A 21759-nucleotide genomic window follows, 5' to 3' on the forward strand; every position below is an offset into this window, starting at 1 on the left:
GCGGTCGCCCTTCCGGTGGCCGCTGCTATAAATTCAAGCCGGCATCAAGGAACCGCCACAAGAGCAGGAGCGACACCGGAACGTGCAACGTCTAAGCTGCTCTTATTTGTGTGCAGATTCCCGCTTTCCCAGCCAACCAATCCTTCCACCCTCGCCAGCTACCCTCACCTGCAAGCCGCATCATCGCCAGTTGCATGCGCGGGCTCTGCACTTGCGCATACCAACCTTCCACCACAGTGCGGTCGCACTTCCGGTGGCCGCTGCTATAAAATCAAGCCGGCACCAAGGGACCGCCACAAGAGCAGGAGCGACACCGGAACGTGCAACGTCTTACCCCCGAATGCAGAAATGTAACTTGGCTCGTGCTTCGACTCAACTTCGGCAAGTCGAGTCGAAGCGCCAAGGCGGCTTCAGAACGGCCAAGTTGGGTTTCGTGTTTCATAGATGCTCAACCTGACTTGCTTCGTCAAGTTAAGCGCGTGCTTGAAAGCGAGGGCGCATTGCTCGTCTGGGGATGAGAGTATTGAACAATCTATTATAATAATGCCCATTTTGCTCCTATAAAACAACGCATCTCGTTCAGCAGTCATAAACAGGCACTAGGTGTGAGTGACCTGCATAAAATTGCTAACAATAAAAACTACATTTCAGTGCTACCCGCTGCTTCCACTTGATTGACGTTTTTGGCTGGCAACGTGCTCCACATTGAGCCAATCCTAGTTGAGCCATAGCCAGTTTTTCCCATGCTTTTCCTGCTCCCAGCGGAGACCAGCGCCTCAGTTCACTTTCGAGGAAAAGGAATTGTTATTGTGTTTGGTTAACGCACGTCGGCATATATTAGAGTGCAAAAAAAAACGATGTGTCGTCGCTGGCAAAAAAAAAAAAACGCCACTTGGAAGGAAATTGCCGGGCTGTTTGACAGCAATCACGGGGTGACCCGACGTGACCCCAATCAGCTCAAGAAATGCTGGGCCAACCTAAACAAAAGTCGAAGGAAGAGGACGCGAGGAAAAAGAGAGATCGCCACAAGACAGGTGAGCGCGGCTTGCAGGCCGTTTACAAATGTTTGTTCCTGCATGCTTTGTATGCCATGGATAAGGGCATGATTATTCTACTTCGGTCGGCGTAAGCAGCGTGGACTGGAATGCATAGTTTTTTAGGAACAGTGTGATAACACGTAAATGGGCACGTAATAACGTTTCGGTGCAGTGTACTCTGCTTTATTTACAAACGCAGATGAATGCAGCCTGCGTTAATCGTGTAAATAATGCCCAAGCAGTATCCTGTACAGCCTCCGTAATTTTTAAAAACTACAGAGAATGTTTGCTACATTCAAGTCAGTACGAAGGCATGCGATTTCTGCTGCATAGAAGACTATGATGAGCGGGCAGTGCAGTGGGACGGAGGGCTCGCGCCAGGCCAGCAGCGAACTGACAACGGACGATTTTGCTCGGAGTTGGTACCATTCGCATACTATCGCGCCGCGAAGCCAAATTGGGTGCACCGTAGATCAGACGGTGTCTACACTGGCGACCTTCATGTTCATGAGGAAACTTGCCGCGCTATTGACAGTTGCTTGGTACTATTGAATATCCGGAAGGCTGTACATACAACTACCTACCTTTACTCATTCCTGGCACTGCTGGGACGGGTGGCACAAAAACGTAGCGAAAACAACACACAGTTGCATGCATTGGTGTGCCTTTGGTTGCTTCTGTGTGGCACTTCATGAATAAAATATTTTAATGGCGCATTGTCTATAAATTAAGAGTAGCTTCACTGTGTGCGGTGTCTTTTTTCTTTTCAGGAGGAGGGTCAGCTCAATGCACTGTGAGCGCTCAAAGTGAGCAAGTCATTGCTGTTGCCAGCCACATAATGACCAGGGTAGGCAACCGGACTGACTCTGATGGAGGCATTAACCTGCCACCAGTGGCAAGTTTGCCTGTTATAAGATTGTTGCAGCCAATGGTGGATGGAGCAGGCAATGAAGAATTCCATTACGCAGGTAAAGAAAGCACTTTGCATGTTGTAGAAAAACAGCACTCCTCTCTTTATATTCCTTTGATGACAACTGCAGCGTGTACTGTCAATTGACGCTGTTTCAATGTTTTTCATTGCCTTGAACCTGCTATGAGGACTGTACAGTTCATCTACAACAAATTATAAAAATCTCATTTAATACAACACTGTGGAAAGCTGCTCTACATGTGGTTGGCTGAATGTTTGTGCAGATAAAGGCTGCATTGGTTGACAGTGCGAAGGGATGACCTGCTCCAAGCTGCATGTTGTTGGACAGCACTCTGAAGGCATTTTGTCTTGACGGCTTACATTCATGTGAATGGTATGCTGTGTTCCTGTAGCGGAAGGCGAGGAGTTGGTTAACCGTCGGACACCGAGAGAGCAAGCATTCAGTGCTGCAACCTGAACTGCATTCATTACGACATTCTCTCCTGATGATGTTTTTGAGTCTTGTTTGCCATTCCTGCCTCACTTTAAACGAATGCCAACTTTAATGCAGTTTCATTATGCATGCACTCCTTCACATAAATTTTCATATTTCTGTGTACTTGTACATGATGGTGCTCCAGGGATAAGGTAACAACATTCTTGTTGTGAATAATGGTGCAGCTTGCCTATGTGTAATGCTCGAAGCCTTTTCGAATTTGGTTGCTAGTTTCAAGGAAATTGTTAGTTTTGCAATGCAGAGGTTTCACTCGAAGCACATGTTTTCTGTGGCCCTCAGGCTCAGGCTGCAGTATTTGTCACCTTTCTTGTATGCCTCACCTTGGCATTGGTGTCGCATATATGCGGCGAAGCAAGCAGGCAGGCATTACAAGGAAACCTTTGCAAAAAAAATGAAAGTGGGTTAGCTCAGCTACTCCAGGATATACAAAGTGAAAGCTGTCGGCGTTCATTGGCATTGACAAAGTTCTAGACGCTGATGATTTTGAAGAAAGGAAGGGCGTATAACTGGCTCCCTGGGCCAGAGGACACGCATGAGTACAAACTAGCAAATATACTAAAATTAAAAAGAAACCCATTGAAAGAGCAAAAAAAGCTGCAGGTGCAGAGTTAGAGGATAACCACATGTGTAAAACTCGGGGCCTGGGTGGCTATCACTATTGTATCAGCAGAAAAAAATAAAGTGAGGTCATCAGGCATAATTGAGAGTGAAAGGTGAGGAATATGGCATAACAAAACAGAACGACTAAACTGGGGCCCCCAGAAACAACGGCAGCTATTTGGCGCCGAGAAGGGCAAGTGGTGCCTTATATAAGAACATTATAAAGCTTTCGTTATAATTTCTCTTCACCAATTGACCCAACAATCTGTGCTATTGAGGCAGACAGCTAATGTGTTGTAAGCTTAGATTTGTCCAACTAATTTTTACCTTTTCTTTATTACAGAAGACGACTGGGAACCTCCGCTCGTGGATGAGCCGCAGTCACCAGCGGCTGCTTTTGGTAAGGGTGGGACAACTCCAGAAGCAGTTGAGCAGGAGAGCAATCTCTTTTCTCCTGCTGTGCAACCTGCTGATGCTTCCAGCACAGCTGCAGCAGGCTGCAGCAGTGCTACAGTTGCTTCTGGAGCTGCCGCTGGTCCCACTACAGCTGAAGCAGTGGCCACCGGTGACGCTGGCAGGGCTCCAAGAGGGCGGATGGCCCTTTTCGAAAGGTCTCTGGCAGATGAGAACGACTATAGAGCGGCCTTACTGCGCGAAGAGCATGGACTGTGTCTGCAGCTGATGCGAGAGGACCACAACAGTATTATGCAAGAGCGGCAGGAGAAAAAACTCCTTGATATCCAGAAAAAAAAATTGGAATTGGAAATCTTAGAAATTGAAAAACAAATCAAACTTGAAGAGCTTCGTAGGCTGCGAGAGGCACCAGAATAAACGGTGCCTATGACTGAATGAAACTGGAATGCTGTGTGAATGCTTGCACAAATATTATGTGGCAAATCCACATAACCACACTTCATTTGCACATGTACCGTTTTAAGCACATGACTCGGTGGGAACAGACATACAGCCCCGTCACCACCTTGCATGCAAGTCTGACAAGCTATCGCATAGCAGGAGGCAGGTAGGATGGTTGCGTGGTACTTCTGCTGCTATGGCTATATAGATCTTTGGATGCAAACAGCAATTTATTCATAGAAATACGCATTGCTGTATGCTACAAATATGGCTGCTCTAGGAAGGAAAAACCTCCCCTGGCATTGCTTGCAAAACCAACCAGTAGGGAAAATTGCAGGCCACATTGTTAAAGTTTCCATGTATAAAAAGTCGACAATATTGGCTCACGCAAGTCAACACCACATAAATGCTCAAAGGCCAACACCGCTCTCTACTCCTTCCATTATCTTTGCTGTCTCATCTAACCTAAACCCTCGCAGCTAGTGCCTCCTACTCAAGAACCGAAACCCTTAAAGAATGCGATTCCTCCTATGCCGTCTACAAGGTGGGCCCATAGCTTGAGTCAATACAATGCCACCGACTCCCGCTTTGCTGAAGTAATCTACTGCTTCAAAAATATGGCCACCACATTCCTGTGACAAGCCGCACTAGGCATGACAAAAAAAGACTATAAAGAAGCATTCATCAAAAAAAAACACTTGCTGATGGCACCCACGTTCTGCTATTTCGAACCCCGCCAAACCATGTAACAATTTCAAAACATGCCAGTTCTCGATGAGTGGAATCAGTACAGTTCCAAGAAGGCCGGCTCAAATGCAAAGCCAGATTTAAGCTGTGACAGCCAACCAGTAACTGCATGTACAAATCAAAAGAACCGCTAGTCCAAGTGTTTGCATGTAAAAGATTTCGCTACAACACTTGCGAGCTAGAAGTAGCTACTTAGTCATATCACAAACCATTCATTGAACCCACAAAACAAAATGTTGCAAACACTACTGGGGTCATAAATTATCTTTCAGTGGTCCACCATGACTGCGGCAGCAAGGCGTTCCCTAACATCAGAAGTGCCCGCACACAATGATCCCGGCTAACTGTTGGTGTTGGCTCATGACGACTCACTTTATGATCTAGGGTTTGTATTCAGCCATGCAAAGCAAGGCACCTAACAAACACCAGGTGCATTTGGCTCGAGAACAATGAATATTGAGTGCAACTGCTCGCAGACAGATTGTGTAGCCTTAGCAACAGTTACATGAGTTCTATGTACGACCATGACCTTTACACTTGGAAAATAAAAATGCTCACAAGTCTCACACTGTAGGTTGGTATGTTTCACCATGACACAACAATGCCTGGAATCCTCTCCGCACATATGCTGCAGTGAACTTCGCTTCTTTCTCTGTGCCAGTTACTGCCCGTTATGCAACTTTGTTGTAAGAGATTAAGCTGGACGAGGCATGTGGATCATGTCAGGAAGCCCATTTCAGACCTAAAGAATCGACCTTTTGCACTATACTATGACAACAACCAACTCCCAAGTTTGGACAGAGACGAGAGAGAGCGACAATGCACAACAAACCACTCGAGCATCGTTCCTTGAAAAGAAGGCTCCAGTGTGAGAGCTGAAGGTTCGACCGTTCTACACCATCTTGAAAGCAAACCAAATGAAAAGAATACACTCATGTTTTTTTTACCTCAATACAGCCAAAAAAAAAAGTGAGAAATTTAATAACTGATTCATAACACACCTCTGTTGGCAAGCCAGAAAACTAAACTTCGCAGTGATCTGGAATTTCATCATTGTAGGCAATCGGGAACGTCTCGTTTTGTTGTAAAAGGGATATTTGAAATTAATGATTGTGCAATGGGTTTTCCGGGCAGAAAGTACAAAGCGCAGAACAGCGTTCACAGACAGTCAACGGTTCCAGCAGCACCAACCCGAAGCACGCGCTCGCCGAGAGCAGTCCAGCTGCCACATGGGCACTTCTTTGTCATTACAATTGTGACTTAAAAACAAATTTATACTCAACACATGGAAGACATGCAAGAGCCCAAGCTTGAAGTGCAAGCCGGATGAAAGTAGAAAAGACGAAGTAGCAGAACTACTTGCTGTGAGAAACCTGAATTCCATGCCGCTACCAAAGCAGCCACACAAATGTTTGCTCTGTGGAAAGGTGCACAAGCCCTGCGACTGCTCCACCTAAGGCCTAACTGTTGTACTTTACCAAATCTGGTAATTTTTCACATGCGTGTAAGCAAAGCCGCCAAGGCAGCAGCTCTTAAACAAATGAACTGAGCGCCATTAAGACCCTCAGCAGCAGGGTCAACAAGAGCTTTTCTTGTATTCCCCTCCTGCAAGATCAATACAGCGTTCTTGAAAAATAGCATTTGAAATAGAACACTATAGCAAGAAATGCAGAACCTAGAAGTGGAAGAGTAGCAGTTTGTTAATGCAACAAGCTCGCAACTTAAAAGCTTCCGAAGCTGAGAAAAAATTCTAGTGTAAAGGGGTGTATTCGCAGTGAAGGTCTGCGGTCGTAGATCAGAGAGCGTCATGATGAGCACACTCTCAGGAGTCACTCAGGATCCCCAGCTGCACTTCGTCGACCTCTTCGTCCCGCCGCTTGAACTGCTGCTAGTCGTTCCCATTGCTCTAACATTTCTTTAGTTCCTGCACAAAAGTTGGGATACGGGTAGCATGAGCAAGTGCGCATTATAAACATGCTTTATACAAAATGCATGGGACAGTGTTGAGGACTGTGCATTTCTTACCTATGTGAAGCTCTTCTGGATGAGCACCCGTCGTGCCTGCATTCCCGACAAGCTGTGGCTGACAGCATCAACAGGTGGCAGGTGCTCTGGCCGCCTCGCTGCTGTCGTGCTGGTGCGAGCCGGTGGAGCGTCCTGGATGGGAGCGCTTTCAATAGGAGGCTGTGGCTCCTTCATCAAACATGCAAAGTTATGCAGGGCTGCACACGCTGTGATGATCACTGCAGCTTGTTTCGGCTTGTGCTGGAGCCCCATATCCAGACAAGGGAAGCGGCGCTTCCAGACACCGAATTTCCTTTCGACCACATTCCGTGTCTTTATGTGGGCTTTTTGGTACCTGCACGTATAAAGGAATATTGCGTTGATTTAATGCCACAGCTCGAAAGTGTGGTCAAGCTTTGTCAACTTTGTCATGCACTGTCGTTGGAAACATTAACTAACCTTCCTTGCGGTGAATTTGCACAGTGATTGCGTGGTAATATAGCGCCTAGAATGTAGTGCTACTCTTCATGGAGCATGGAGAACGAAGCTACACTCTTCATGGAGTACAAAGCTACATTATAAAGCAGTACTAAAACAAAATGCTGGGCCTTGATCGCATATTCCGAAGAGACACATTTCGCTATGTGGGACGCCGTAGTGAAAGGCTCCGGAAATTTCTACCACCTGGCGTTCTTCAGCGTGCAGCGAAGTCGCACAGTACACAGGGCTCCAGCATTTCGCCTCCATCGAAATGTGAACGCCGCGGCCGGGATCGAACCCGCCTCTTTCGGGCAAGTAATCTTGTGACTGTACGTTCGTAGCACCGCGGGGAAATAAATAAAATGACAACACGTACACGACGCGAACGAATACGAATGAGCTGAACAGTGGTAACTGTTCAGAGAATTTCAATTTTCATTGCTCACCTGCACATTGATGGAGAAATAGCCTTTGCGGTTTCGGTAGACTTCCGCATCTGCGCCACCCGGGCTGTTGATGCGGACATGCGTGCAATCTATGCAGCCGGTCACACCAGGGAATTCACCGATCTCATAACAGTCCCGCATCAGCTTTCCAAACTGCGAGACGGCTGGAAACTGCACCAGCATCGGGCGCAGGTGCTTGGCAATCAGCAAGGTGACCTTGCCAACTGCGCGGCACACCGCGGGCTGCGAAATCCGCACCAGATCCCCGGTGACGGTTTGGAAAGTACCGGCCCCATCAAACCTCAAAGCCAGGAGTAGCTGCAGCATCGGAGGAACAGGCGGTCCCCTGTTGTCGGGGCTTTCACGCAGGGGCAACACGGTGAGCAGCTCCCGCACGGCGTTCTTGGAGAACCGATAGCGGGCGAGAAACTGCTCGTCGTCGTAGAGCTCCATCGGGTTCCCCCGATCTTGTAACGCTGGCCGTGGGATCTTCGGCAACGAATGGGCCTCAGAAAATACTACGTCCATGGCATGGCAAGCGAACTCGAACGCAGCTACCCTCCGCGCGACGTCCGACCGGTAGGTGGCCATGTTGGAAAATACAACGAAGTCGGCTTCAAGCAAGCTCCTCAGCCGACTTGAAGTTGGACCGAACTAGGATCGAGCCAAGCCGGTTGCAAGTCGCACTTCAAGCCGAGTTCGGTTTATGAAACACGATGGAGCTCACTTGAGACCGATGGAAGTTAAGTTCGAGCCAAGTTACATTTCAGCATTCGGGGGTTAGTCTTCTCTTATTTGTGCGCAGATTCCCGCTTTCCCAGCCAACCACTCATTCCACCCTCACCTGCAAGCCGCATCATCGCCAGTTACACGTGCGGGCTCTGCACCTGTGCATACCAACCTTCCGGAACAGTGCGGTCGCCCATCGGGTGGCCGCTGCTATAAAATCAAGCCGGCATCAAGGGCCCGCCACAAGAGCAGGAGCGACACCGAAACGTGCAACGTCTAAGTCTTCTCTTATTTGTGCAGATTACCGCTTACCCAGCCAACCACTCATTCCACCCTCGCCTGCTACCTTCACCTGCAAGCCGCATCATCGCCAGTTACACGAGCGGGCTCTGCACCTGCGCATTCCAACCTTCCGGAACAGGGCGGTCGCCGTTCCGGAGGCTGCTGCTATAAAATCAAGCCGGAATCAAGGGACCGCCACAAGAGCTGCAGCGACAGCGAAATGTGCAACGTCTAAGTCTTCTCTTATTTGTGTGCAGATTCCCTCTTTCACAGTCAACCACTCCTACTATCGCCAGCTACCCTCACCTGCAAGCCGGATCATAGCTAGTTGCACATGCGGGCTCTGCACCTGCGCATACCAACATTCCGGAACAGTGCGGTCGCCCTTCCGGTGGCCGCTGCTATAAAAACAAGCCAGCATCAAGGAACCGCCACAAGAGCAGGGGCGACACCGGAACGTGCAACGTCTAAGTCTTCTCTTATTTGTGCAGATTACCGCTTACCCAGCGAACCACTCATTCCACCCTCGCCAGCTACCTTCACCTACAAGCCGAATCATCGCCAGTTGCACGTACGGGCTCTGCACCTGCGCATACCAACCTTCCGGAACAGTGCGGTCGCCCTTCCGGTGGCCGCTTCTATAAAATCAAGCCGGCATCAAGGGACCGCCACAAGAGCAGGGGCGACACCGGAACGTGCAACGTCTAAGTCTTCTCTTATTTGTGTGCAGATTCCCGCTTTCCCAGCCAACCACTCATTCCACCCTCACCTACAAGCCGCACCATCGCCAGTTACACGTGCGGGCTCTGCACCTGTGCATACCAACCTTCCGGAACATTTCATTTCATTTCATTTCATTTATTCATACTGTCAGCCCTGGGCGGGCTATTACAGGAGTGGAAATCAAACTTGAAACAGAAAAAGAACACATTAAACAAACACTGAGATCAACACTAAATTTCATACATAATTGTGTTTGCCACTTGAACAAAACGAAAACATTGTCATAGAAATCAAGCAGAACATAAAATATTGTGCAGTTTATCTAAAAATTCGCTTAGTGATTGTGACGTGACAACGGAGTTTGGTAACATATTCCATTCCTTAATGGCTCTCGGGAAAAAACTAAATTTAAAGCAATCATTTCTGACAGGCGGCATTGGGATGTACAAACTGTGACGATGGCGTGATGTTTCCCCTGTTTTAATTTCAAAGTATTTTGTTTGATCGATTTTCAAGTAGTGGTTAGCGATCTGGAAAAGAAACTTGAGTCTGTCGCATTTGGTTCTAATGTCAAGTGTTTGCAAATCAGCAGATTTACACAAAGAAGTTGGAGAATCAGAATAACGATACCTATTAAATATAAACCTTGCTCCGAGACGCTGGATTCTTTCCAGCTTAGAACAGTTGGAAGCAGTGTACGGGTCCCAGACAACTTTTGCATATTCGAGGATAGGCCTAACTAGGCTTTTGAAAACCAGACTTTTTATTTCAGGAGTTGCACTGCACATATTGCGTCTCAAGCTCCAGAGTGCCTTGGAAGCCTTAGTACATACATTATCTATGTGTGAATTCCAGCGTAAGTCAGATGTGAGTGTTACTCCAAGGTATTTAAAATTACTTACTCTAGTTAGTAATCTACCATTAATGCTGTAACTGTAATCAAGGACAGTTTTCTTTCTTGTAATGGTCATAAAAACTGTTTTGTTTGAATTTAATACCATCTGCCACACCTTACACCATTCATGTATTTTCTGCAAGTTTTGATTGAGTTCTGCCTGATCTTCTGGAGTATTAATTTGTTTATAAACGATGCAGTCATCTGCATACAGTCTAACTGGAACGCTCAAACCAACAGGCAAGTCGTTGATGAAGATCAAAAACAATAGAGGGCCCAGAACGTTGCCCTGGGGAACACCGGAATCGACTGGCATGATGTTGGATTTATACTCTTGAACCTGAACATACTGTACTCTAGACGAAAGATATGACCTGAACCACTTAGTTATAGTTTCATTTTTAAATATGGCACTGATTTTTAGTAATAGCTTAGGGTGCGAAACCTTATCAAACGCCTTTGCAAAGTCCAAAATTATGATGTCTGTTTGCATGCGGGAATTAATTGACTGAGAAAGATCATGTACAGTTTCCGTGAGTTGTGTGATGGTAGAAAGCCCCTTGCGGAAGCCATGCTGGTTTACAAATAGGTGATTGTTACTCTCAAGAAAAGTTGATAAGTGAGCGTACATATTATGTTCGAGTAACTTGGAACACGTGCTAATGAGGGAAATGGGTCTATAATTTTCAACGTTATAAGTGGGACCATTTTTATGCACAGGCACTATTTTCGCACATTTCCAGGCAATGGGAACACAACTACTGTCGATAGACGATTGAAAGATTTTGGTAAGAAATTTAGAATTCCACTCTGCATATCTATATAAGAATTCATTCGGGATACCGTCCGGTCCTGAGTTCTTTTTAGTGTTGATATTCAAAAGGAGTTTCAGAACTCCTTCTTCACTTATTTCTAAATCGGGTATAGGAGGGCAACCTGGAGGCTCAAAAAACGGTGATTCGCCGTCATCTTCAGTGAAAACAGATGCAAAAAATGAATTAAAACTTTCAGCCCTCTGGGGGCTCTCTTCTTCATTAGAATGGTGAGTTTTACCGCCGCCATTTATATATCGCCAGAACTTACTGGGCGCTTCAGTAAGAAATCTGGTGAGAGTCTGACTGTAAAAGGTATTTTTACTTTCTTTGATGAGTCGCTTTAACTCTTGGCTCATACGACATATGGAGGTTTTTAATTCAGGGCTTGGGTATTGTGAGCATCTTTTTCGTTTCCTTTTGAGCTGTCGTTTTTTGTGAATAATGTCTCTATTAATCCAATGATGCTTCCTTTTTGTTATTCTCGTGGTTTTAGGAATGAACATCTCAATTGCTTTCGCTGTCATGTTTGCAAAAAAATCCCACAACTTATCTGTGCCAAGTCCGTCTTGATATAAACACATGAATTCATCAAACGAGATTTCAAGGTAGTCCAGTAATCCGACATCATCGGCAGCCGCAAAATTCAAAACAGTCTTTCTGCAAGATTTGTGACATATTTCGTGAGTCATATTGAGCGACATAATCACCATTTTATGGTCAGACAATCCTTCTTCAACATCACAACTCAGCAAAAACTCTAGTAGACCAGATGACAAAAAGACAAGGTCTAGTATCGAGGATGTTGTCGTACATACTCTCGTACTCTTTTCAACAATCTGAGTCAAACCATAGCAATAGGCGAGTTCGATCAGATGTTCACTGCTAGCTGTATCAACTCTGCCGGGAGAAAGCGACATCCAATCAATTCCTGGCAAATTAAAATCACCTGTCAGCATAATATTGTCACCAAAGTGTACATTTAGGTCCAGTAACCTTTTTAGGTTATCAAGCACGTCTATGGTTGAATTGGGAGCTCTGTAGAAAGCACCCACTAAGACAGTACGACCATTCAGTCTGGTTTTAATCCATGCAGTTTCTAAATCATCAAACCCTTCTATAACTGAGAATACTATATTACTCTTAACCAGTATTGCAACACCGCCACCCCTCCTTTCACGGTCTTTTCGTACTATGGAGTAGTTTGGGGGAGCAACTTCACAGTCTCTAATATCTTTATGTAGCCATGTCTCTGTGATTACCATAATATCGGGTTCATGTTCAAGGCATATACTTTCTATGGCGTCAACCTTGTTAAGCATGCTCCTAGCGTTCACATTTATAATTTTAAAGCAGACCGTCTTATGATTGTTTAGTCACTCATTGCTAGTGCTAGTGGCAACCTGGCATTTGAACCGCTGCTTGGTCTCCTCGTTCCATGCGTATAAGGTATTCTTGATTTTTAACTTATCAAAAATTAACTTAGCTTTCACGCCGTTCTTTCGTTCATCGGCACAGGAGTTCCAAAGATTTTTTCGTATTTCCACAACCCTTTTAGAAAAATCTTCATTTACACTAAATTGAGTGCCTTTTAGGTTGAAACAGTTACTCATTATTTTCATCTTATCCCTAAAGTCAGTAAGTTTAATAATAATCGGACGGTCTCTACCTGGTTCCCTCTTTCCAAGTCGGTGAATCCTTTCAATAGTGTCCACCCTTTGTTTCAGAATTTTATCAAAGATGTCATTGTTTACTTTCTGTAGTAGGTCCTCTTCACTCTCTGATTCCTCCTCCTTGACTCCGCGTACAATCAAGTTATTGCGCCGCGAGCGGTTTTCCAACTCATCAAGTTTTCTCGAAACTGTAGTCATTTCTATTTCACATCTTTCAGCAAAAGTTTCTAGTTTCGAAAGCCTATCACGAGACTCGTCAAAGGTTTGTAGTTTTTGTTCTATAGCAGACAGCCTGGATTGCATATCCAGAATTCTTGCTTCAGACGATGTTTGGTTTTCCTGCATTTCGCTTAATTTGCTGAGGATTTCAGTTTGAGAAGCAATTACTTGTTGAATCATTTCCATTGTATCCGGGCCAGGATTTTCCTCAACATCACCGGATAACTTCAGCAACAGGCCTACAATTGAGATACAATCACTAAAGCAAACCAGCAATGTGCGTGGACACGGCAACACGATCAAAAAAAGGCAGTTGCTACGGCAGCAATATTTTCGTCCACCAACCTGCACAGATAGTGGCACATCAGTTGACATTGTCACCACGGGGTTGCCGTGTCCACTGCTGATGGAAGGCGCAGGCGTTCCTTTTATAGGCAAAATCCGGGCTGGAAGTGTGGATGACGTCGCTGTGCTCGAAGAGGGTGCGCAGAAGGTAGTATCCACGTGCCACGACAGCAGCTCGCAATGTGAAAAATGTACGCCCCCCGCGCACGGCAGTCGAAAGGCATCGGCAGAAGCTGGGTGACGATTGAATCCGCTGTCTGCGCTTACTGCACGGCCCAAGGCGATGGAAAAGAATCCGGTAAGTACCTGCACAAATAGTGGCACATCAGTTGACATTGTCACCACGGGGTTGCCGTGTCCACTGCTGATGGAAGGCGCAGGCGTTCCTTTTATAGGCAAAATCCGGGCTGGAAGTGTGGATGACGTCGCTGTGCTCGAAGAGGGTGCGCAGAAGGTAGTATCCACGTGCCACGACAGCAGCTCGCAATGTGAAAAATGTACGCCTTCCGCGCACGGCAGTCGAAAGGCATCGGCAGAAGCTGGGTGACGATTGAATCCGCTGTCTGCGCTTACTGCACGGCCCAAGGCGATGGAAAAGAATCCGGTAAGTACCTGCACAAATAGTGGCACATCAGTTGACAGTGCGGTCGCCCTTCGGGTGGCCGCTGCTATAAAATCAAGCCAGCATCAAGGGCCCACTACAAGAGCAGGAGCGACACCGAAACGTGCAACGTCTAAGTCTTCTCTTATTTGTACAGATTACCGCTTACCCAGCCAACCACTCATTCCACCCTCGCCTGCTACCCTCACCCGCAAGCCGCATCATCGCCAGTTACACGTGCGGGCTCTGCACCTGCGCATACCAACCTTCCGGAACAGTGCGGTCGCCGTTCCGGAGGCCACTGCTATAAAATCAAGCCGGCATCAAGGGACCGCCACAAGAGCTGCAGCGACAGCGAAACGTGCAACATCTAAGTCTTCTCTTATTTGTGTGCAGATTCCCTCTTACGCCGTCAACCACTCCTTTTACTATCGCCAGCTACCCTCACCTGCAAGCCGTATCATAGCTAGTTGCACGTGCGGGCTCTGCACCTGCGCATACCAACGTTCCGGAACAGTGCGGTCACCCTTCCGGTGGCCGCTGCTATAAAATCAAGCCGGCATCAAGGAACCGCCACTAGAACTGATGCGACAGCGAAACGTGCAACGTCTAAGTCTTCTCTTATTTGTGTGCAGATTCCCTCTGACGCAGTCAACCACTCCTTCTACTATCGCCAGCTACCCTCACCTGCAAGCCGCATCATCGCCAGTAGCACGTGCGGGCTCTGCACCTGCGCATACCAACCTTCCGGAACAGTGCGGTCGCCCTTCCGATGGCCGCTGCTTTAAATTCAAGCCGGCATCAAGGAACCGCCACAAGAGCAGGAGCGACACCGGAACGTGCTACGTCTAAGTCTTCTCTTATTTGTGTGCAGATTCCCGCTTTCCCAGCCAACCACTCATTCCACCCTCGCCTGCTACCCTAACCTGCAAGCCGCATCAACGCCAGTTACACGTGCGGGCTCTGCACCTGAGCATACCAAACTTCCGGAACAGTGCGGTGGCCCTTCCGGTGGCCGCTGCTATAAATTCAAGCCGGCATCAAGGGACCGCCACAAGAGCTGCAGCGACAGCGAAACGTGCAACGTCTAAGTCTTCTCTTATTTGTGTGCAGATTCCCGCTTACCCAGCCAACCACTCATTCCACCCTAGCCTGCTACCCTAACCTGCAAGCCGCATGAACGCCAGTTACACGTGCGGGCTCTGCACCTGAGCATACAAACCTTCCTGAACAGTGCGGTCGCTCTTCCGGTGGCCGCTGCTATAAAATCAAGCCGGCATCAAGGGACCGCCACAAGAGCAGCAGCGACACCGAAACGTGCAACGTCTAAGTTTTCTCTTATTTGTGTGCAGATTCCCGCTTACCCAGCCAACCACTCATTCCACCCTCACCTGCAAGCCGCATAATCTCCATTTACACGTGCGGGCTCTGCACCTGCGCATACCAACCTTCTGGAACAGTGCAGTCGCCCTTCGGGTGGCCGCTGCTATAAAATCAAGCCGGCATCAAGGGACCGCCGCAAGAGCAGGAGCGACACCGAAACGTGCAACGTCTAAGTTCAGTAGTGCAAACTGCTGGGCTAGTTGGTTCATATTGCATAGAAAAGGAACCAGCGAAAATAGACGCAAGACAAGAACAAAGGAGGCACACACCACAACGCTGGACTTACAACTGGTGTATTGCGATGAAAATCGCTCATTTTAAAGGAATTTCCTGCCTGCGCACCCACCCTACAGACAATACACTTCGCGCACCACATGATGACATGCCTACTATAACGATAAAAACTTGTACTCCTTTTCAGTGATAATCACAGACGGCTCGCTGACGCATTTCTGCTTATTCTTTCTGATCATGAATGCCTCCAATAGCTCACGCTCACGTTTAGATTTCCCCCGCCCGATAATGCTGGCAATGTGAAAACTAGGAGAACATTTGCAGTCCTTTACATGTACGGCTAGATTGCTGCCTGTGCCTGTGCCCAAAGTTGTGCGATGTTGCCTCAGGCGCTCATTTAAGCATGCTCCAGTTTGGCCTATGTAGATTTTCCCGCATGACAATGGGATTGAATACACCACGCCCACTGCGCATGTGGTGAACATAGTCTGGTGTTTCGTGTTGCAAACACCAGTTCTGCGCATGTCTGCAAAGGTTTGGGCGCACAAACCGGACAGTTTGCAAGGAGCAGAAAATGCCATAGTGACACCAAACTTCTGAGCCACTTTTTTCAGACCATGTGAAGTCTTGTGGAAGTAAGGCATGACTTCCAACTTTCTTGTTGGCACTTCTACTGGCCTGGCATCCTTTGAAGATAACTTCAGTTTTTTCCCCAAAGATTCCGCCACCGCCAGCAAAACCGAGGGAGGAAACCCAGAACATTGTAGCCGTTCAACCTGCTCCGCCAGACTTTGCTGCATCACATGAGGGCAACTCTTCTTTAAGGCATTCAAAAAACATAAGTTTGCAATGCTGCGCTTCACTAACTTTGAATGGGCCGAATCATACGGCAACAGTGCCTTCTTAGACCTGGGCGCATATTTCCAGCACACGTGTTGATTGGGTAAAAAAGTCAATTCTAAATCCAGGAACCTAATGGTCTTGTCAGAAGGAATCTCATGCGTAAAAACCAAGTTCTTAGAACAAGTGCTAAAAATATTTAAAATCTGGTCTGCCACAAGGGTGAACTGGTCAGTTTCGGTTAAGTTCAAAATTACTAAAAAATCGTCAACATATCTAAAAACCCTTACAACACGTGTGTCGTTTAGAGATCTTTGTAGCATCGAGTCAAACTTTGCTAAAAATATGTTGCACAGCACCGGCGCAACACAGGAGCCGATACAGATTCCATGCTTTTGCACGACATACTCATCTTCATGCTGTGCTATCGTAGAATTCAAGTACACTTTCAAAAGTTCGAGAAAGGACTCTAAAGTGATGCCACACTTATTCTGGAAGGAAATTGTCCCAGATCTTTCAATGAATTCGCGCACAGCAACAAAAAGTTCGTCATGGGGCACAGAATAAAACAAGTCCACAATGTCCACCGAGAAGGCTGCATTAGCGTCGGGGAAACCGCGATTGAGGCACTCCACCAGGCTCATCGAACCCTGCACAACAAAAGGATCCGCAGGCACCAGGCCCTCGAAGGAACACTTTAGGTAGTTTGAAATCACTTTTTGCCATGAACCTTCTTCCGTGACGATCGCCCTGAAAGGGTTGTCAGGCTTATGTGTCTTTGCTGTGAAGAACACACGCAGGGAGTCTTGCTGGCATTTACGAACTTGCTTCTCAATGCTGCCCAAATTCAACCTATTGAGAAGCCTTAAGGCCAACGCCTTGGCCTTGCGCGGTTTTACTTCTGCCTTTTTGAAGTTCTTTTCTATAGCTTCGGCCGCTTTCGTCTTAAAAAGGGAAGAGGGAAGCACCGCGAACCCACCTTCCTTGTCAGCTTGAAGGAGACTGAGGCCTTCTTGTTGGAAGTGGGCGACCAAAGGGCGCAGATCCCTGCTTGGTTGACGTCGGCCCGTCCAGGTTCTCATGAGACAGTCAACACCCTCTGAGACACAACGAGCTTTCTCCTCAAAAGGGGCCTTGTCAGCCACTCTGTGAACCACTGCCAGAAGCTCGTGCTTGCGGGACCTTGGTTCAAGGGAGAACTTAGGTCCGCGCTTCAGGATGTCGTCGAAAACTGAGGGAAGAGTGGCTTCGCCCAGGTACGTGACAGCTGTATCAGTTGCTTTTTGTACCCTTTTCCTGGGCAGAAATCGCCGAAAGTCATTCCAGTAGGCTTCAGTGAGTAGTGAAGCGAGACGAAGATGCTCCCGAAGCCTACTTGCAGCCGCCCAAGGTTTTCCGGCTTGAAGGCACATAAGTCGCATCCATTCCCTCAAGTGTCGGACCTGTCGGTAGAGCTCCGATTTCAAGATTTTGCAAACACGCTTCCAGTGTCCTGTAGAAGGTTGCAGAGGTCCGAAAAGCTGGCAGACTTCTAATGGTGGGATTCCGCACTTCAGTCCATGTGACAGCGCTCGTGCCTTGCAAGTAGTGAGAACAATAGCGTTGACGCAGGAAGATAAACCATCAGTAGATGTACGAAGACACATAAAAGAGCCCGGTGTAGAAGAATAGTAGTTCAGTAGTGCAAACTGCTGGGCTAGTTGGTTCATATTGCATAGAAAAGGAACCAGCGAAAATAGACGCAAGACAAGAACAAAGGAGGCACACACCACAACGCTGGACTTACAACTGGTGTATTGCGATAAAATACGACATCCTGAAGCGCGGACCTAAGTTCTCCCTTGAACCAAGGTCCCGCAAGCACGAGCTTCTGGCAGTGGTTCACAGAGTGGCTGACAAGGCCCCTTTTGAGGAGAAAGCTCGTTGTGTCTCAGAGGGTGTTGACTGTCTCATGAGAACCTGGACGGGCCGACGTCAACCAAGCAGGGATCTGCGCCCTTTGGTCGCCCACTTCCAACAAGAAGGCCTCAGTCTCCTTCAAGCTGACAAGGAAGGTGGGTTCGCGGTGCTTCCCTCTTCCCTTTTTAAGACGAAAGCGGCCGAAGCTATAGAAAAGAACTTCAAAAAGGCAGAAGTAAAACCGCGCAAGGCCAAGGCGTTGGCCTTAAGGCTTCTCAATAGGTTGAATTTGGGCAGCATTGAGAAGCAAGTTCGTAAATGCCAGCAAGACTCCCTGCGTGTGTTCTTCACAGCAAAGACACATAAGCCTGACAACCCTTTCAGGGCGATCGTCACGGAAGAAGGTTCATGGCAAAAAGTGATTTCAAACTACCTAAAGTGTTCCTTCGAGGGCCTGGTGCCTGCGGATCCTTTTGTTGTGCAGGGTTCGATGAGCCTGGTGGAGTGCCTCAATCGCGGTTTCCCCGACGCTAATGCAGCCTTCTCGGTGGACATTGTGGACTTGTTTTATTCTGTGCCCCATGACGAACTTTTTGTTGCTGTGCGCGAATTCATTGAAAGATCTGGGACAATTTCCTTCCAGAATAAGTGTGGCATCACTTTAGAGTCCTTTCTCGAACTTTTAAAAGTGTACTTGAATTCTACGATAGCACAGCATGAAGATGAGTATGTCGTGCAAAAGCATGGAATCTGTATCGGCTCCTGTGTTGCGCCGGTGCTGTGCAACATATTTTTAGCAAAGTTTGACTCGATGCTACAAAGATCTCTAAACGACACACGTGTTGTAAGGGTTTTTAGATATGTTGACGATTTTTTAGTAATTTTGAACTTAACCGAAACTGACCAGTTCACCCTTGTGGCAGACCAGATTTTAAATATTTTTAGCACTTGTTCTAAGAACTTGGTTTTTACGCATGAGATTCCTTCTGACAAGACCATTAGGTTCCTGGATTTTGAATTGACTTTTTTACCCAATCAACACGTGTGCTGGAAATATGCGCCCAGGTCTAAGAAGGCACTGTTGCCGTATGATTCGGCCCATTCAAAGTTAGTGAAGCGCAGCATTGCAAACTTATGTTTTTTGAATGCCTTAAAGAAGAGTTGCCCTCATGTGATGCAGCAAAGTCTGGCGGAGCAGGTTGAACGGCTACAATGTTCTGGGTTTCCTCCCTCGGTTTTGCTGGCGGTGGCGGAATCTTTGGGGAAAAAACTGAAGTTATCTTCAAAGGATGCCAGGCCAGTAGAAGTGCCAACAAGAAAGTTGGAAGTCATGCCTTACTTCCACAAGACTTCACATGGTCTGAAAAAAGTGGCTCAGAAGTTTGGTGTCACTATGGCATTTTCTGCTCCTTGCAAACTGTCCGGTTTGTGCGCCCAAACCTTTGCAGACATGCGCAGAACTGGTGTTTGCAACACGAAACACCAGACTATGTTCACCACATGCGCAGTGGGCGTGGTGTATTCAATCCCATTGTCATGCGGGAAAATCTACATAGGCCAAACTGGAGCATGCTTAAATGAGCGCCTGAGGCAACATCGCACAACTTTGGGCACAGGCACAGGCAGCAATCTAGCCGTACATGTAAAGGACTGCAAATGTTCTCCTAGTTTTCACATTGCCAGCATTATCGGGCGGGGGAAATCTAAACGTGAGCGTGAGCTATTGGAGGCATTCATGATCAGAAAGAATAAGCAGAAATGCGTCAGCGAGCCGTCTGTGATTATCACTGAAAAGGAGTACAAGTTTTTATCGTTATAGTAGGCATGTCATCATGTGGTGCGCGAAGTGTATTGTCTGTAGGGTGGGTGCGCAGGCAGGAAATTCCTTTAAAATGAGCGATTTTCATCGCAATACACCAGTTGTAAGTCCAGCGTTGTGGTGTGTGCCTCCTTTGTTCTTGTCTTGCGTCTATTTTCGCTGGTTCCTTTTCTATGCAACGTCTAAGTCTTCTCTTATTTGTGCAGATTACCGCTTACCCAGCCAACCACTCATTCCACCCTCGCCTGCTACCCTCACCTGCAAGCCGCATCATCGCCAGTTACACGTGCGGGCTCTGCACCTGCGCATACCAACCTTCCGGAACAGTGCGGTCGCCGCTCCGGGGGCCGCTGCTATAAAATCAAGCCGGCATCAAGGGACCGCCACAAGAGCAGGGGCGACACCGGAACGTGCAACGTCTAAGTCTTCTCTTATTTGTGTGCAGATTCCTGCTTTCCCAGCCAACCACTCATTCCACCCTCACCTACAAGCCGCATCATCGCCAGTTACACGTGCGGGCTCTGCACCTGTGCATACCAACCTTCCGGAACAGTGCGGTCGCCCTTCGGGTGGCCGCTGCTATAAAATCAAGCCAGCACCAAGGGCCCACTACAAGGGCAGGAGCGACACCGAAACGTGCAACGTCTAAGTATTCTCTTATTTGTACAGATTACCGCTTACCCAGCCAACCACTCATTCCACCCTCGCCTGCTACCCTCACCCGCAAGCCGCATCATCGCCAGTTGCACGTGCGGCCTCTGCACCTGCGCATACCAACCTTCCGGAACAGTGCGGTCGCCGTTCCGGAGGCCGCTGCTATAAAATCAAGCCGGCATCAAGGGACCGCCACAAGAGCTGCAGCGACAGCGAAACGTGCAACATCTAAGTCTTCTCTTATTTGTGTGCAGATTCCCTCTTACGCCGTCAACCACTCCTTCTACTATCGCCAGCTACCCTCACCTGCAAGCCGTATCATAGCAAGTTGCACGTGCGGGCTCTGCACCTGCGCATACCAACGTTCCGGAACAGTGCGGTCACCCTTCCGGTGGCCGCTGCTATAAAATCAAGCCGGCATCAAGGAACCGCCACTAGAACTGATGCGACAGCGAAACGTGCAACGTCTAAGTCTTCTCTTATTTGTGTGCAGATTCCCTCTGACGCAGTCAACCACTCCTTCTACTATCGCCAGCTACCCTCACCTGCAAGCCGCATCATCGCCAGTAGCACGTGTGGGCTCTGCACCTGCGCATACCAACCTTCCGGAACAGTGCGGTCGCCCTTCCGATGGCCGCTGCTTTAAATTCAAGCCGGCATCAGGGAACCGCCACAAGAGCAGGAGCGACACCGGAACGTGCTACGTCTAAGTCTTCTCTTATTTGTGTGCAGATTCCCGCTTTCCCAGCCAACCACTCATTCCACCCTCGCCTGCTACCCTAACCTGCAAGCCGCATCAACGCCAGTTACACGTGCGGGCTCTGCACCTGAGCATACCAACCTTCCGGAACAGTGCGGTGGCCCTTCCGGTGGCCGCTACTATAAATTCAAGCCGGCATCAAGGGACCGCCACAAGAGCTGCAGCGACAGCGAAACGTGCAACGTCTAAGTCTTCTCTTATTTGTGTGCAGATTCCCGCTTACCCAGCCAACCACTCATTCCACCCTAGCCTGCTACCCTAACCTGCAAGCCGCATGAACGCCAGTTACACGTGC

At 47.9% G+C, this 21759-nt stretch overlaps 2 protein-coding genes across 3 annotated transcripts; one reads left to right on the forward strand and one right to left on the reverse strand.

The window, feature by feature from the left end:
* Window positions 1-402: 402 nt before the first annotated feature.
* On the forward strand, window positions 403-4102 carry LOC144111923 (uncharacterized). 2 transcript variants are annotated; one of them, XM_077645009.1, is made up of 3 exons: window positions 403-1034; window positions 1808-2005; window positions 3408-4102. In XM_077645009.1, exons 1-3 carry the CDS (start codon window positions 965-967, stop codon window positions 3893-3895), a joined length of 756 nt encoding a protein of 251 aa, XP_077501135.1. In that variant the 5' UTR covers window positions 403-964; the 3' UTR covers window positions 3896-4102. The 2 variants fall into 2 exon arrangements, with proteins under 2 accessions (XP_077501135.1, XP_077501137.1); XM_077645011.1 differs by having other exon boundaries at window positions 1808-1884.
* A 7427-nt stretch (window positions 4103-11529) lies between these two features.
* On the reverse strand, window positions 11530-17757 carry LOC144111926 (uncharacterized). The gene is made up of 3 exons (XM_077645013.1): window positions 17708-17757; window positions 17312-17628; window positions 11530-13507 (listed from the first exon to the last, which is right to left on the reverse strand). Exons 1-3 carry the CDS (start codon window positions 17755-17757, stop codon window positions 12414-12416), a joined length of 1461 nt encoding a protein of 486 aa, XP_077501139.1. The 3' UTR covers window positions 11530-12413.
* Between the last annotated feature and the right edge of the window lie 4002 nt (window positions 17758-21759).

The sequence above is a fragment of the Amblyomma americanum genome, unplaced genomic scaffold (genome assembly GCF_052857255.1).
Source record: "Amblyomma americanum isolate KBUSLIRL-KWMA unplaced genomic scaffold, ASM5285725v1 scaffold_15, whole genome shotgun sequence".
NCBI classification, from domain to species: domain Eukaryota; kingdom Metazoa; phylum Arthropoda; class Arachnida; order Ixodida; family Ixodidae; genus Amblyomma; species Amblyomma americanum.